General features: G+C 39.2%; 1 protein-coding gene across 3 annotated transcripts in view; it reads right to left on the bottom strand.

The window, feature by feature from the left end:
* Window positions 1–602: 602 nt before the first annotated feature.
* RAD18 (RAD18 E3 ubiquitin protein ligase) overlaps window positions 603–18,314 on the bottom strand; it is a 123,825-nt gene continuing 106,113 nt past the window's right edge. For 2 of the 3 annotated variants that reach the window (XM_074957556.1, XM_074957554.1), the window contains exon 13: window positions 603–3,429. In XM_074957556.1, coding sequence (XP_074813657.1) covers window positions 3,330–3,429 — 100 coding nt within the window. In that variant the 3' untranslated portion in view covers window positions 603–3,329. The remainder of the gene's footprint in view (window positions 3,430–18,314) is intronic. The other variant, XM_074957555.1, reaches the window with a different exon arrangement.

An 18,314-nucleotide genomic window follows, 5' to 3' on the forward strand; every position in this document is an offset into this window, starting at 1 on the left:
AAGCTTTCAAGCAACACAGAGCTCTTCCTTAGGTCTTGGTTGGTCCAATAAAAGATATTACATCACCTACCTTGTCTTTCTAATATCCTGGAACCAACATGGCTACAAAGCTACTGCAAACATTGCTACTTTGGTCAGGTCTATAACAAAAATCATCTATTAGGGCATGGCAGCAAATAAGCTGAGGCCAAGGAGCTAACTTTATTCCGTGACTACAGATTCTTGCCTTTATTTACTGCTCAGTCTAATTCTTTCATGATTTCCTAAAAGAATTTAAAACCACCTCTCAATGCCCCATGTGGCTACTTCATGTCTGTCTTTGCCAGTGTTTTCTCCAGTAAAACGTCAATAATAATTAAATTAGTGGTGGTCACCAAATTTGGTGCAAACATATAAAAAGCGTAAAACCAAAATGTTAAATGACTAGAGACGTGACAGATGTAGGCAAGGAAGGGAAATGAAGTACCCATAAAGTCTGACAATGGGGAAAGAAGAAATAAATGGGTCTCACAACAGAAGCATTTGTAGTTTTATTAGAAAGAGACATTAGCAGACAGTATCACAAAATAAAAAAAATTAAAACAATCAGCAATGAAAACAAATTCAAAAACATAAAAACACTAACCAGCCGATTTCTTCTTTTAATTATTTCATGTCTATCTATCTTACTGTATTGCTTGCAATGACATCACTCTAGTTTAATGATTTCTAATTTTCCATCATGTATGGAAAAGACAGAGGGCCATTTTGATGCTCAGGGAACACAGTGTACTGAGAGAACAGATCTCTGGAACAGAACCTTCAATCATTCACATGATTTTCCTAGAATATCCTGAATTTTGCCATGTATTTAACTTTCACAAAATATTATGTCTTAAACATTTCACTGTTTCAGGGCGACTGCTTCCAAAACTGGCTGCAGAGTATACAGAAATAACCTCGTGTAGTAGTGATATCCGGAGCACACACCATGAACAGGAAATCTAACAGACCCAACTCCACCAAGATACAGTGGTTTTTATATAGGAAGTTTTTTGGTTTACATCCTCATGTGTTCAACTTTGCAAATGCGTAACTTTAAAAACAAGTTGACAATTTATCATCTTAAACAACTGTCTTTTGTACCAACATTAACAAACTAAAGGTACTCACTACTTTAAAAGAGCTATAATACTCTGACATTTCATCAGATTCAGAGCCTCCTGTTAGCACAACTAGTGGCAGATTAACAAGCAATGCAAAGGCCCAGATGATGTTACTCCTCAAATTTTATTCACACTTGTCTCTGTGGTTACATTCCATGTATGTGCTAGTACTGGTTACACTTTCCTTGATGCAGTTGTCCATGCCGAGCAATGAGTAAAATCATATTGATTTTTTTTTAAAAAAGTATCTTATTAACCCCAACATGTTGTAAAAATGGGGCTATAAAAAAAAACCCAAGGACCATGTCTGCAAACCCAGAGGACATCCTCAGCCGGTGTAAACTGTCATAGTTCCATTTAAGTCAAGAGATGTTGACCTACATACAAGTTTTATCTTTCTCTATATAATTGTGTGGAATTTACATCCTGCTTCTGTAAATTGACATGAACCACAATACAATGACCTAATAAGTGGAGTTAGTAGCTACCTTCTCCCAAAGGGATTGCTTTAATTGAAAAATGTAACATCCAATCTCTTATCTGTGCTACGACAGTTTGCACTAACTGCAAATATGCCCATTGGACCAGGTTTATTGTTTAATACCATGGGTTGAATGGGAATACCCGATAGTAAGCAATATGCCCAGTAGAAGCATGTGTAATCTCAAGACCTCAAAACTGTATTTTAAAATATAAATTCACAGAACCCTCCACCTTAACCAGTTTTTGGATTTTGTGTGTCACACAAAACACAAAGACAAGTCATGACCAGTGCAGACTTTGCTTTCTAAGACTAAATTTGATTATTTTTAAATTCACAGAGGATGTGTTTTCTCTGTGTTCATCCTATTTAAAGGAATAAGGCCCTTTAATTTTCTTGTATTGCTTTAAACTAGGAAAACTCCTAACTTTATTAAAAATAAGAGTATATACATTTTAATATTAATTTCACAGCTAGAATAATTAAAGTCTGAGAACCATAGAATCTCCAATTTTAACTTAACGGTTAAATTGAAATAATGAAAGATTACTAAGGAATAAGAATAACCTTACAAATATACATTCTCACACAGCATATTACTTTGGGACTGAAATGGTTTGAAATATGAAATATTTATACCACCTGCAAAATCAAATTATTTCAAAGCGACCAAATATACTAATCCCCCTGCTGTATCATCTGCCTTATGATTTCAAAAAGGCAAGGATTTTGGTTAATGCCAATGCAAATAGAGCCCAAGTGCCACATACATTTAAGATAAAATGCTGACAATACAAAAGGTCACTGGATTTATATTATTCTTCAGTATGGTTTGTTTCCTGGTGGCATGTTGAACATTGTACAGTAATTTCTAAGAAATGTAGACATTTTAAATGCAGGCTTCTGTTGTTTATTTATGCAATGGTTAAGGGACAGATTGATTCCTTTATTCACACTGGTCCCAACTGTGAGCTGGCCTATGTATCCCCTACCACCCCATACAGAGGAGTCACCATCAGGCAGCTACATCCTCTCTCCTACACCAGTAGATAGGGAGTCAATCTTTTGTCTCTGCCTCCCACTGAGGGCCAGCTGAGCCAGCACAGTGGAAGTAAGCAGTGCAAGAAAATGAACGAGCAAAGCCTGCTTCCCCACTTTCAGAAAGGGGAAAGTACGGATTCAACTGGGACTGCATTACAATTTGGTCTGTGCTCTACTCTTGACGCAGTGTAACAACACACTGTCCTTTGTAAGGTGCCAGTCTTGTCCATTAAGCAACACCTTACTCCACAACTAGTCACACTGATCTCAAGAGGGCTATTAGTGGAGTAAACTGCTCTTCAGTGTGAGAAAAGCTGTCAAAATTGGGTCCTAAATGATAAAAACCATTTTTCCCACAATACACTACATCTGTCATGCTAAAAATATGGGCAGAAGAGTTAAATGTTTATAGAAAGATACTGATACTGTATGTCCATTCTTAAAGTGAAATGGCCTCTGGTATTGTAAGCAAACACATCTAATGCAAAGCACAAAGTAAATCCATTATTTCAAGGCAGTTTAAATGATATGAATACACAGAATTTCAGTGCTTTAAATTCTTAAGTGCTCCAAATCTGCTGGGAACAAATAAGGAGTCTGTATGGAAATGTCGTACAGCATCCAGTTGACTGCACAGGCTTAGAAGTAAGGTAACCGTATTGCTAGTTTTTCCGCCGCTTACTCCTGGGAAGTACTTGACCACTTTCTGGTGTTTTGGGGCGACGTGATTTCCGTTTGCTAACTTTCACATCTGGAAAGCTGCTGTGAAAAAAAATAGAAAAGAAAATGTGTTTTGTAATCTGTTCTAAATGTAATTAAAAACTGAATATTTCTACTAAGAATTATAAGCACCCGGTGCACACCCTTCCTCTATATTCTTTGGGAGGATAAAACACAATACTGCTTTAACTTATTTGGTCTGCTTCATAGCCATCAGTTCGTGAAAATAAGGTGGAAAATGGAGCTCTTGGTATCAGGTTCCTCTCTACAAATAATATCATCCCAAAAGAACAGTTGTCAGTACAGAATGTCTCTTCCGCACCTAAGGGGGCAAATCCCAACCAGCCAGAGATTATGAACATTTATTGTCATGGAGTAAAGAGAACACCATACTCCATGTTAAAATGTGGAGAGGTTGCTCTTCAAAAAAACATTTCAGTGAATTGACTTCTTCAGACTTCAGTGCAGTAAAGCACTCTCCAGGATGCCATCATCATGTTTCAAACAAAGTATCAATTCTCTTAGGTACACAGACACTCAACATAAAAGTGACAGGCCTGATCATACAGAATTAATAAAAAGACTAAGCTGTTTAATCCTTCAAATAATACTTTCCTGGGTCTCTAAAATTGTTCTCTAATTAGTAGCACATGGTTCTTTCTTTACCGCTCATAACTTTCATTAAAATAGACATAAAAACTTTGGAATCACAGCCACCAAATGTGGTAAATCCCAATCCATGAGTCTGAAGTCTGAGAGACTTTGAATGTGACTTTATTATAACATTCCCTATGAGGGCCCAACACTTTCAAAATAAAATTGCTACTTTTTAAGAAAATGGTAATCACATTGCTCACTAAGGCGCTGACGCAAAAAAGGTACTAAAGTAAAGTATATAAGTACCCCACTGAAGTCAGTGGGCCAGTTCCTAAACTAGTGCAAATTGGCATAGCCAATTTTCAGCAACTGAGGATCTGGCCCAATGGTAACATATAACTGCTTAAAGTTAAGCACTTAGTTAAATGCCTTATTGGATTGGATTCAGTACCTTGCAGAAGCAAGACCTTAAATCTGTGAATCACTTAGCTTTTTTACCTCAGTTTTCCTATCAGTAAAATGGGAATAATATTTACTTCATAGGAATATTGCAAAGATTGATCAGTTCTATTTTAGGTATTTCTAAGGCTCGTATCTCCGTAGTACCTTGTTTACACAGGGAAATTAGTGTGCAGTAAGCTAAAGTGTGAATTAAAAGCACACTAGCTACTTCGCACTAACTCCCCATGTAAACACTCCTATTGCACTTTAGGGGTGTCCTTGAGTGGTTTAGCCTAGTACATTTCCAAAGTGCATTAAGCTAATACGCACAAAGGCACTCAGTGTGTATTAAGAGTGTCCACACAGGGAGTTAGTGGGGAGTAGCTGGTGCACACAAGCACTTGCAGACCTTTTCCTTGTGTAGACAAGCCCTAAATGCTGCTGTCCTTACTTGAGTTATACTTTGCAGTATAAAAAACTTAAGCTTTGGAGGTTTGTTTGACAGGCAAAAGAAATCTTTTCCTTGTGAAAAAGGGGCTCCATTATTCTTATTCCAATACTGTAAACTTCCTAGCTGATAAAACGACCGTGTGTGCATGTGTGTTTAAACTGGTAACGAAAGGCCAATCTACTCAGTTCCTCCCAGGCATCCACACCCACCAGTGTGTATTCCGGCAGAGTCATGGAGTTGGAACACTTATACTAAATCTTGTTGCTTCCTGTTGATGTTCATTTTCCTCCCTCTAATCCTATTCCTGGTTCATTTTCTCACTGGTGGTATAGTCAGTTAAACCAACAAAAACGTGGCTGCTGCCCTGGGTATGCTAGAGGGAGAAGGCTACACAGAGAGAAAGTGAGTGGCTGCTATCGTGAGAAAGTGTCCTCCACACTTTTGGGGGTGACTAGACAGTTTCTCCACCACCTGACCACCTCTCTTTCACCCTCCGTCAAATACCCCATCTTGATAAAAGAATGGGTGCACAGCAAGGGGAATATTTTATATTCTGCCTTTTATTAAATATTTTTTTACAAAAATACATGGATTTGATTTTACAATAAATAACTTCTCATGTGCCATGTTTTGATGGTAGCTGCATCATTTTGGGGCTCTAGCCACAGTAAATGTTAAATTCCCTTATTTTAACTCCCAGTTAACTTCCCACCCCTGAAAAAGATCTCTAGCCTGTTAGCATCAGTAAAAATTTCCTATGGCTCACAAATAAAGAAAAAGATTATAGAACCGAGACTAAAGCACGATGTTCATCTTTAACCTGCAGTACAAAGCAATTTTGTTAACGATAGAACAAGATATTTATGAAAAGCTTACAAAAGGAAAATTCCACTGAAGCAGGATGTCAGCTATGGAGATATGTTTTAGAAAAGTTATTTAAAACTATAAACTGAACTCTGTTTTCTAGGTCAGTTAGCTGACATTCTTGCCTCACAAGACTCTGCTGCAGCTGAAATTAAATGTTTATTGCTTATTGAAAACACAACCATCAGGCACTTTCTTGGTGTTACAAAGTATTGGAAGAATAATACAGTTGCTCCCTTCGGTGTTTCTGAAGGAAAAGAATAAAATTCTCTTCATTTTTATTTTCAGAGATAACTCTCCAGTATCACAGCTAACGTTGACAAAGCAGTATAAGTAAGTTATTGAAAGAAGTCTACTTAAAATGAAACTCTTCCTGGCAATAAAGAGCTTGAGAGAAGTTACAAGTGATATTTGCCATAGCTCCCTATTAAAAAAGGAACTTGTGGGGAATTTTCTTGAGACAGACGCCATTTGCCATTAGTACCAATGAATTTTCCATCACCAACTCAAAGAAATAGGGGTTTTTTCCTTATTCGCAGAGTTAATTAAAACTGAGCAGAATGTTGCAGTAATAGGTGCGTTTAAATTAGGCAGCTAAATTGCATATCTCAGACTAGCAGCTTGGAATCCCATGTAGTGATGGCATGAGTGATATAATGTTCACTAGTCCATAGCTATTACAGTACCAGAATTCTCCACAAAAATACATTCTGTTTTTACCATTTGCCAAAATTTGTCCAGGAAAAATCATCTGGCTAAACTGGGAATTTGCAACTGAAAGTAAAAATGGAAAAATCTGAAGTGCCAAAATTACTGCCTCCAACAACTGGAGCAACTCGTATTTCAGAGCCCAGTCCTGCATTGAAATGAGAGCGGAAGGGCCCCAGCACCTGCATGAAGCCCCTGCAAAGTCACTGACTGTGTCCCTGAACATCAGGGTCAACACTAGAATGCTCCTTTGGTGGTTTGTGTGATCCTAAATGCTCCTGAATGAAGGGTTAGCATTGCCCAGAGGAGAGTGTTTGCGTGGCTAATAGGCTAGTGGTGGCAGCTGACAGCCAGATAAGCACAAGCAAAGCTTCCTCTTGCTGTAGGCAGTGGGGTAATAAGGTGACTCAGCGTCCTGGGCAACTTAAAAAAGTATCACAGCTTGATTAAATCCCACTCCATTATCCATAGAATGAAGCAAACAACAGAATGTACCTGACCCCATCCAAGCCCTTCCTGGCTCATGAAGCTACAAACCTAAGAACTTTAAGAATTTGATTTCTGCATGCGTGGGGGAAGTGAGGGAATAAAAACAGTGGCTACCATTTCCTTCTTCCAGTCTTGCCCAAAACCCAATTCTGGCTGCTTTTGATCCCCAGCACGTTAGTGGAAGAGAACATATTAGCTTTAATCCAGAGAAAAAAATCGGTACCTTTAAAAATTAATGAAATTATACACACACACACACACACACACACAGAGTTAATATTTTATTTCATTAATATATATATGCCCATCCCCTTCTCTGATACAGCTCACAGTCCTGCATCATTTAAATTCAGTGCAAGTGGTGTGGCTATGTAGCGTGAAATCTCTCATTACTGTACCACATTGCTAAAGGCAGTTCCACATTGAACTAAAACACATAAGCCAACTTATGAAAACATTCATAACAGATCTAGGTTGCTGCAGCTCTTTTATAAGTTTGCCAAATACCAAAACGTCATTTTGAAACATCAGCAACAGAGCTATTCTCAACGTATTCATAACACAAAACAGGCCGGAGTGGTTTCCTTTGGTATCTATTTACCGGATTCTTGCAAATTAACCTGTTTCAGTCAAAGCTCTATGGGCACATGACATGCATGCAAAGGAAAGGGATATAAACCTTCATGCTTCTAATTACATGGACCCTGGATGGTATTCAGAGCACTTGCTGGTGCTCAAATGGTGCTGGTTTCACAACCTTTTTTCCAGATACTAATTATATTACATACATTAAATACTTTCTTAATGTTACTTTTCCTATAAACAATTGCCATAGTTGCCACAGGATGTTATTTGATTGTAAACGAGAGGTGGTGATTTATGCAGACATGATGGGTAGAGGAGATTTTCCAGGAAACACTTTCTATTCGGAGGTGATCTGCACCATAGAAAAGTTTGGGAACAACTGTCCTTCCAATGCAGGATTGTTTCCTGAAGTACATTTATTAGTATTTTGCTGGGTCCAGATTGAAGTGTCATTTCCTCAGCTCAAGCAGATGGATCACACTGGTGTGAAGTATTTTCTGATATTTACCTCACTATTTCTATCAAAACCCTGCTCTTGTACTACCCAAAGTAATCTCTCTCCATCCATAAAATTTATACCTTTGATGTTTTTGTAGACCATTATTTGGTCTTCAGTTAGTCACTGCTTAGCCAGGCAATTATCATGGTAAATTAACTTAATTAATACTTCCTCTAGTCCATTGATAATTTTTGTTGCTCCCTTCTGATAACCCTCTGATTTCATAGAATCATAGAATATCAGGGTTGGAAGGGACCTCAGGAGGTCATCTAGTCCAACCCCCTGCTCAAAGCAGGACCAATCCCCAATTAAATCATCCCAGCCAGGGCTTTGTCAAGCCTGACCTTAAAAACTTCTAAGGAAGGAGATTCTACCACCTCCCTAGGTAACGCATTCCAGTGTTTCACCACCCTCCTAGTGAAAAAGTTTTTCCTAATATCCAACCTAAACCTCCCCCACTGCAACTTGAGACCATTACTCCTTGTCCTGTCATCTTCTACCACTGAGAATAGTCTAGAACCATCCTCTCTGGAACCACCTCTCAGGTAGTTGAAAGCAGCTATCAAATCCCCCCTCATTCTTCTCTTCTGCAAACTAAACAATCCCAGTTCCCTCAGCCTCTCCTCATAAGTCATGTGTTCCAGACCCCTAATCATTTTTGTTGCCCTTCGCTGGACTCTCTCCAATTTATCCACATCCTTCTTGTAGTGTGGGGCCCAAAACTGGACACAGTACTCCAGATGAGGCCTCACCAATGTCGAATAGAGGGGGACGATCACGTCCCTCGATCTGCTCGCTATGCCCCTACTTATACATCCCAAAATGCCATTGGCCTTCTTGGCAACAAGGGCACACTGCTGACTCATATCCAGCTTCTCGTCCACTGTAACCCCTAGGTCCTTTTCCGCAGAACTGCTGCCTAGCCATTCGGTCCCTAGTCTGTAGCTGTGCATTGGGTTCTTCCGTCCTAAGTGCAGGACCCTGCATTTATCCTTATTGAACCTCATCAGGTTTCTTTTGGCCCAATCCTCCAATTTGTCCAGGTCCCTCTGTATCCTATCTCTGCCCTCCAACGTATCTACCACTCCTCCCAGTTTAGTATCATCCGCAAATTTGCTAAGAGTGCAATCCACACCATCCTCCAGATCATTTATGAAGATATTGAACAAAACCGGCCCCAGGACCGACCCCTGGGGCACTCCACTTGACACCGGCTGCCAACTAGACATGGAGCCATTGATCACTACCCGTTGAGCCCGACAATCTAGCCAACTTTCTACCCACCTTATAGTGCATTCATCCAGCCCATACTTCTTTAACTTGCTGACAAGAATACTGTGGGAGACAGTGTCAAAAGCTTTGCTAAAGTCAAGAAACAATACATCTCTCTAGTAATGAGGACTCCAGAAATCAATTTAATATTCCAGATCATACCAGAACCAATTAGACACTGATTATTGCCTCCCTAATCCATTACACGTCTCTGCCAAGCAGTATGGCAGCACAGGTGGCCAAAATAATTTTGCTGTTCAGTATACATACTCTTGTCTAATATGCTCTTTACTATCACACCCAAGTCTCTTTCAATTTTACTTGTTTCGAGCTTTCTCCCACTTAATCTGAAATGCATACACAGTATTATTAGTTTTCATTTTTTAAGAAGAAGCTAACTTTGTTATTTTCCGCTCTCTAGGACTCCTTATATACTGTTGCCCAAGAAAGAACTCAGTGTTCCAAAATATGGCCCTCAAAACTGTAACAGAAGCCATTCCATGACGCAGCAGCCAAGCATGTAGTCATCCATTTGCTGAAATGTATAAACAGTTAGGAGGAAGGGGATACACCATGAAAAGTGCAAATATAGCTGTTTTTAGGATATGGGATAAGCACTAGACTGGGCAGGAAGCAGAGTCATTGGTTTAAGGGAGCACAGTATGTCAGCAAGAAGCAGAAACAGCCCTAGGACAATTATAGGCCAAGTGCATCAATCTGTAATGAATTTGCATTCCACAAATTTGGAGACACTGGCTACCTGAGGATTACATAAATTCAAAACATACAACTCTCTGCTCTCATACCAGCTTCATTTCGTTTTGTTTAATAAAACTTGAGCTTAATTATCTAATTATTAAATAATTATTATTATTATGAAGGCTATTATAAATTATTCCCCACCAAATATCCCTTCATCTTACTGCATAAAGTAAAACCCTAATCCCTCTCTGCTATTTTTTTTTTATCTCTTCCAAAAAATACATTGGAAAATAATTTATGTTTACTTGGGTTTCAAGAAGTTTTAGGAATACCAATTTTATTTCTATAGGAATGAATATTTCATATAACCCTCCCTCTATCCCCGTATACTTAAGCCAATTTATCTTAGGGGCTCTGGACATGATCTCAGGGTGCAGTTCCACCTGGCACTGCCTAAGAGTTCCATACACAAGGCCCTCTGTCCAGCTCCTAGAACTAGTGCCGACTCAGCCAGACTTCCCACATAGCTTAAACACACCCTCTCCCAGAACTCGAGCACAAAGTATGAGCCTTCTGATTTCTCTCTCGAAGGGGGGCACATGGTAGCTGTAACATATGAAATGCACAGACACTGCACAGAATTCTCTCTCTTTAAGAAATACACAGATCAATACAAAAAAACTTTACATGTATTTATTTCGCTTTCTCAGTTTCCTCATCATTCCAGAGCGCTCTTTGGGTTGGGGTCAGAGTCACCTGGAGCCATCCAAGCCATCCATTCTGCAGTACATGGCCTATGTTCTGAAACATGGAACCTTCTCCCTCAGCTGTCACGGACCTTGGCTGGAATGTGCCCTTCCTCCCTCTCCTGCCAAGAACCTCCCATCTCTCTCTCAACCCTGTGAATTCATTTTAAAGGCTAGCATCACTACCTTGATGCCTTTATTCCACTGCTGGCAACTTTCCACTCTCCAAGCCCCCAGCACTTGTTGAAGGAAGTTGGAAAAAAATAGTTTCTCCACTCAGGCAACCTCTTCAGCATACCTATTGTCCAGTCATTAAATTCTAATGAACATTGTCACTGGTCTGGCAGAGACATGATACAGCCCCCTGCCAGCCCATGGCGGATACCAAATTTACACAGAGACATTCAATGACAGAACCATCTTCTCGGTCACAACTTTATAGTATCAACCCGAATTTATAAATTGTATAGACAGATCACCCAAATCATCACACTGCTTCATTGCTAGAGCAGAAATTGGATAATCTGCCAGTAATATAGAATTCAATAGGACAGAACATTTATAGTATGCATGCCACAAAATGTGAAACACTAGATTGATGAGCTTTACAACGTATTAGAAATAGAAAACTCAATATAAACTGTTTACCGTATCTATTACACGGTACACAGTAGTGTTCATGCTGTCTTTAAAGTGAAAGTACATGTTGCAGAAACCCAAAAATCTCATCGTGTGATGGCTCTTTATAAAAAAGTATTTTTCTATTTTGTTCCTATATTAGAAATGCTACTAGATTTCCAAACTCTTTACTGCCTATTAAATGGATAAGATGGAAACAGCAGATGTCTTTAAACTGTGCTTGTGAACAAATCCATTTATATTCACCTTGAACAAAAAAAGTAGGAGAAACACAGACTGAGCTCTTGTAGCATTTCACTATTATCAGACAGCATTCGGAGACAAAGTTTCAGCATCTAATAAATCTCTTAAAATCAAATTATTTTAATTCTGAATGTCAATATCAGTTTGACAAGGTACAAGTCTGCAAAATTCAATTAACTTAATAATTCACGCTAAATTCTTATCCGAGGGGTTACTGTAGGTGGCACAGTAGGTTAATGCACAAGCCTCTAACCCTCTGTCACCGTAGGTTCAAAGAGTTTAGATATAGGAACAATTTCAACAAGTTTGGAAGGGCTCAGGGCACAATTATACTCATTAGAGACCAGCACACAAATGAGTTTTTGTGAGATTACAGGCCCCAATTCAGAACAGCATCCCTATTCAGGACAGGACTGACACACACATGTGCATTTGAAGTCAATGGGAGCTAAGCACATCCTTCAGTGCTTTCCTGACGCAAGGCCAAACTTAGGAGTGATGTAAAGTCCTGCTCCTGCAAAGACTTAAGCATATCCTAACTTTATGCACTGTGAGTAGTCTCATTAAAAATCAATGAAGATATTCACAGTATGTAAAGTTACACATATGCATAAGTATTTGTAGGATCAGAGCCTAAATCAGTAATGGAGTGCACTGATTAAAAAAGAGTTTACAAGGTAAAATGTTGATATATACCTGTCCCCCACTTTCACGAATACTAAATTTTATCATTTAAAAAAAGTTAAATCATATTCAAGGTCACAGAGTAAGAACAGATTTAAACACAGATAACAGATCCTTTTTTGTCAAGCAGGCATTGATTTGATAATGGTACTTAATTATAACAATTCCATTATTATAATTAAATATAAAACTAGTGATATCTTCACCTCTAATAAGCCCATCACTGATTGACTTAGCTCATAAAGACCGCTTGCAATGGATCTGCATGGCTTTATTTAAAAATATCTTGTTACATTATTCAAAACAAAGGTCTGACCATAAAGATATAGAAATAAACGTAAGGTTGTTATTAATTTTACAACTATTCATCGGAGGTGTTTTATTATTAGCACTTTGTATAAAGCATTCCACAAACCACAGCTACATTTTTTTATTTAAAGAAACAGTCGCTGTGTGAAAGTGAACCATAAGGGTGCTGAGCAAGTTTGTAGAAGCTGTTCATTCTAAGCATCCATCTTCATTGCACTAGGCTTTCCATTGGTGATATGCATGCCAAGACTTTTAATAATGACAGGTTTCAGAGTAGCAGCTGTATTAGTCTGTATCCGCAGAAAGAAAAGCAGTACAACCGATGAAGTGAGCTGTAGCTCACGAAAGCTTACGCTCAAATACATTTGTTAGTCTCTAAGGTGCCACAAGTCCTCCTTTTCTTTTTAAGGCTTTTAATAGTTATTCTAAGTACATCAAATTGTTCCATCACTGCCAGCTTTAGAAGATACAGTTACTCACCCTATCCTACCCTTACCCTGCAGTTCTTTGAGATGTACTGTCCACACAGATACCACTCTTGGTGCCCATGTGCTCCACACATACAAGATCAAATTATTTTCAAAAGCAGTGTCCATTGGGGCTATTCACACATTCTCTGTGCCCCTCACATGTTCTCTTTGCCTGTAGTGGGGGATATAAGGGACAGGGCATCCTCCACCCATGCTCAGTTCCTTTGCCAATAAAAATCCCAGGTATAAGATTCTGATGAGCATGGACGGAGGACAGGACGTGGAATCTGTGTGGACAACACATCTTGAAGAACTACTATTAGTGTTGGGTAAGTAACTGTATTTCCTTCTTTGACTGATTGTCCACACAGATTGTATTTTGTGATCAGCAAGTAGCCCTCTGAAAGCCAGGAGGCAAGTGAGTGAAGGTCTACTTGAAGAGTGATCATAGGAGCGCCCCCTGAAGTCTATATCCAACCTCAAGGCTTGCACCAAGGAATAACGGAAAATAAATGTGTGGACAGAACTCCATGTTGCCACTCTGTATATTTCAGAAATGGGGACATCTGCAAAGCAGGCTGTAGAAGCACAGGTAGAGCGATCCCTAACTGCACTGGTGGGTCTTTATTGGCTAGAGTAACACAGTCTGAGATCCACCTGGATTGTCTCTGTGATGATACTGATTGACCCCTAACCCTCTCAGCAAATGCCACGAACACTGAGCATGCATCTAGTTTGGTTCTGTCCAAAGAAAAAATATAAATAAATAAAAATAAATAAATAAATAAATACTAATAAATAAAGCCCAGACATCATCGAGGATATGAAGTCTCTCTTCACCTGGGGATGAATGATGTTTCAGAAAGAAATCTGGATTGTGAGTGCACTGATTGATATGAAATTTGGATACCAACATAGGCTGATATTTGGCGTTAGACCTATGGGTGACTGTGTCCTTGTGAAAAAACACGTATAGCAGATCCTCCTTGAGATCTTGCATCTCCCCTATCCTTCTAGCCAAGATGACAAGCAACAAAGAGAATACTTGGCCGTTGGGTGAAAAGGGGGGGCCCTATCAAGGAATAATGCATACTGAAAATTGAACTTCGAAGTCTCAATACAGCAACTCCTACACAAGTGGACCCCAGAGCAAAATACTGTAGCTTTCAGAATCAGAGCATTTTCTCCATGAAATGGAGTACAGTTCCAGTGACAAGTTCACTTTCTAGTAAAGCAAAAAGGTGTTCACCATACTGCTACAGTAGTCTCCAGGGATCAGATTTTCAAAGGTAATTTAAGGGCCTAGTGGGATTTTCAAAGGCACGTAAACAGGTTATAGGCTTAACTCTAATTGATTTCAATGAGACATGGGTGCCTAATCTGCTTATAAACGCTTCTGAAAATCTCTCCAAGCAGCTGTCTGTATCTTCAGGCTCTTAAATATGTTTGGAAATCTGGCCCCAAGACCTTATTCAACAAACTGAGGAAGTTCCAGTTTCATAACCCGGTCCCCTAGAAAGTATTTCCATATACAATGTATGAAAGAAATTGAAAACCCCAGACGAACCCATAGAAGATGAGTGAATAAACAAAGTCTTATCTGACATTCTGAACATTTAAAATTAAAGGGATACTGTTTCAGTGTGAAATATTTTTTTTAACCTTCTGCAGTTACAAGGAACAGGGAAGATAATTACAGCTGAAAGAAGTTAGAGAAAAGAATACTTTCATGTTTTCAGTTTGTTCATTTGACAGCACTGTCCATTTGTCTTGACTAGGATTTAAAGATGCATAATTAGAAAGTGTTAGCTAACACACATGCACTGACTAACACATCCTAAAGGTGTAGCGTAGACAACACTGTGTAATGCTGCCAACTCTAAGTGCTTAAAAATCATGGGTCAGGCTCCAAGAAACAATGAGAATTAAAAAACCTGTATCAATTTGGTTATCTTTTTGTCTTCTAGTTTTTTAACCTTTATGGGTCATGTTTTTAAACATTTATCTGAAACCATGGATAGAAACTTAGCTTTCATTAAAAAAAAAATCTTATATAATTAGATGACTGTAGGAGGTGGGGATTTGTAAAATACACCAAATATCGTATTTCAGAGTAGCAGCCGTGTTAGTCTGTATTCGCAAAAGGAAAAGGAGTACTTGTGGCACCTAGTCTCTAAAGTGCCACAAGTACTCCTTTTCTTTTTACCAAATATCTTGAGAGAGTTGGCCACACGGGATACTTTTAACACATTCTAGCTGGGCATGTTGAAGCCCAGGCTCCTCCAGGAGTCAAGCTGATCAGCTACTACATTAATTATAATATAGGTAATTACCTGACATGACTTAACACACCTTTATTGAAGTCAAGGCAACCCTTGTGTGTATAAGTCAGTTTCACAGCTCTGTGGGTGGTGGATGGCACTTCCTGTCTCAGGCACTAGGCAGCTGGGTGCCTAGATTTTTTAATAAAGCTACTTTCGAATGAAGTTCTAATATCAGCATAACAACAAATGCTTTATGAAGACCCATGGTCTTGTAAATTCCAGGCTTATCTGAATTTTTAGGCCCTGACCTTATCCCTTACATGCGCATACATTTCTGCTTACAATCAGGAACCATTTTCGTATGTGAGATCAAAAAAAATATACACTCTCCCTACGCTTTAAATTAAGAACTACATCTGCCAGTAAAGCTATGGAAGTTTAAATTTCTACAGACTAGTATGCATCTGTTTCAGAGTTCCATTAATAGCGGATCAGATTTGGGAAAGAATTATGGGTTTTATGATAAAAGCATGAAATTTGCCAGTCTTAGGGCATGACCTAGAAGATTTTCATGTATGGGTCCATCACCAATTCATGCCATACTAGCTGTGGCAGACATTTTAAAATCTGAATGCATTTTCCTAATGTTTTTCTGATAGATTTTGTTTATGATATGAAACATCCCAGTGGGTTTTCATTTTTGTACATTTATATTCATATGGTCTCTGGTGTCCTAAAAACTAAAGCAATGAATTGCAAAGGCTTGAAATTATATGAAAATATTAATTAACATGTTCTGTATCATGTCACCAGGGAGTATTTACTGAAATACTATATAGAAAAATACCATAGTAAGTTTGTAGGTTTCTACTCATGAACAAAGTTACATTTTTCTTTGCTAATAACATTTCAGATTGATATATGCATAACAGGAATATTGCTGTGTCTCAAAAAGATTGAAAAGGCAGCTTATGTAAACACACAGCCTAAAATCCGTTAACAAAAAAGTCTTTCACGGTCTTCAATATACTGAAATATTGGCGTCCCCAACATTTTTTAGGGAGAGCCGCAATTTGGTCTTGGAGATCTCCCTTGTAGGAGGTCAGCTAAACAAAGGGAGATTATTTCCCATTATTATTATTTCACTTGATAGGCTCTGTTAATGGCTTGGCTTTGTCCTCCAATCTCTGTTACAAATGTGGTGTACTGCTGCTGCCCGATCTTCTTAACCTCCCTAACAGACAATCACAGCAGGTTCTCTAATGCCTTTGGTGTCCAGTTTAAGTCAACACACTCTTCACAGAAGGGATTACCCATGTCTTCTGACCTCAACAAATATTTTGACATGTCGTGCAAAAGAAGCCAGAACACCTTTCATCTGCACAGGTTGCTTGGTGTTAGACCCATTTCAGGTGGTTCCTTTCTCTGGTGTGGCTTCAAATTCTATCAATCTGACCACCTCTGGTCACTCTATCATCCAGTGCCAAAGGATCTCTGGACTTTGCGTGAGACCAACAGCTCCACCATCCCCTTTGATTACAGCTTCATGAGCTTGGTTAAGTGTGAGAAAACATGATGTATCTTGTGAATGGTGAAGTTCCCCTTTAGAAACTCTCTAGCTGTGTCTGGATGCATGTGTGAAGGCTTACCATATCTAGGAGGTGAACAGGAATCCAACAAGCATAATTAGTATGAGCCAGCACAAAGAACCAGGGTGACATCTTTCCAATGCATTCAATGTAGACAGCAAAGTTTGCCTGGTGGACTGACAGCACATAGGTCTATACAAGAAGTTCCAGGTGAAGTGTGGGATGACAGAATTGGAACACTGGACTTTCTAGTTTTTGCTTGTCACACAATTTATCATACCCCATGGAAACCTCATCTTCCCTGAGAGCTTGGGTATACTGGGTATATGCATTTTGGAGGAAGATGTATAGATTGCTGGCAGTTACTTTGAGAGTATGCCTAGTACATGTAACTTGAGACACCTTCAAGGAGGAGTCAACCATTCCTGGGGAGGCCACTTTGGCTAGAAGTTAGATGGACAGAAGCCCTTGTTCAGGCCAATCTCCATTCTGCTTTAGACTTGCCATTTTCAGATGTATACCACCCAGCATAATGACAAATTTGTCCTCTGCATATCCCAGCAAGCTAGGTTCCCTTTATATGTTTGATCATGGTGAAAAGGGGCTGATAGACAGTGATCACTGACACTTGGCATGACTTTAGGTGGTGTGCAGAATTCCTTATAACACCCATGGTGTGACATATCATTGCCACAGACTTGGAGTCATTTAGAAAGAGTGAAAGAAGCACCGTGATTTCTGGGGATAAGTCTGGCACTGGCGGTCTGTGGCATGATAAGCTACTTAAGAAACGTCTTGATCTCTGTTGAAGGTATTCAGACTTGCTGCCTGCCTTACTTGTTCAAGTCACCAGCATTCTTCTTGCAGGGCTTGTGTAACCAGCTGGTAATCATTCTTGATATCAATATTTGCAGCAGGGATAGGACCATTGGTTTTCTTCAGGATCAATGAAGTCTTCTTCACTGATGCTGCAGTCTCACAATCTTGGGTGAGAATTCCATAAACAACTCCCCCGTCTTGAGTACTGGGATCCTGAAAAAGTGACATCCCAGTTCCATGGAAGGAGTCTGTCGCTGTGGTTGAGCTAGGATTATTATCTATGTTGTCTATGGACTTAGTAGTGAACAGCCCATCATGAAGCTTTAGAGGACAGACTACATTCTCATCCTTGAAGTGTTGTCATGCACTGTTTGCTACGCTGGTAGAGATGGCCAGCACTGTCATAGAAGATGGACAATCCAAGTTTAAAGATAGTATCTATTAGCTCACTTTTTCATGTCCATGCATGAAGTGTCAAACCAATGTAGATTAGTAAAAGTGTTTCCTCGAGCTCTGCTGTGGTACAAACTTTCTGTTCCTTCATGGAGAGGGATGA

This window comes from Natator depressus, chromosome 7, assembly GCF_965152275.1.
Source record: "Natator depressus isolate rNatDep1 chromosome 7, rNatDep2.hap1, whole genome shotgun sequence".
NCBI classification, from domain to species: domain Eukaryota; kingdom Metazoa; phylum Chordata; order Testudines; family Cheloniidae; genus Natator; species Natator depressus.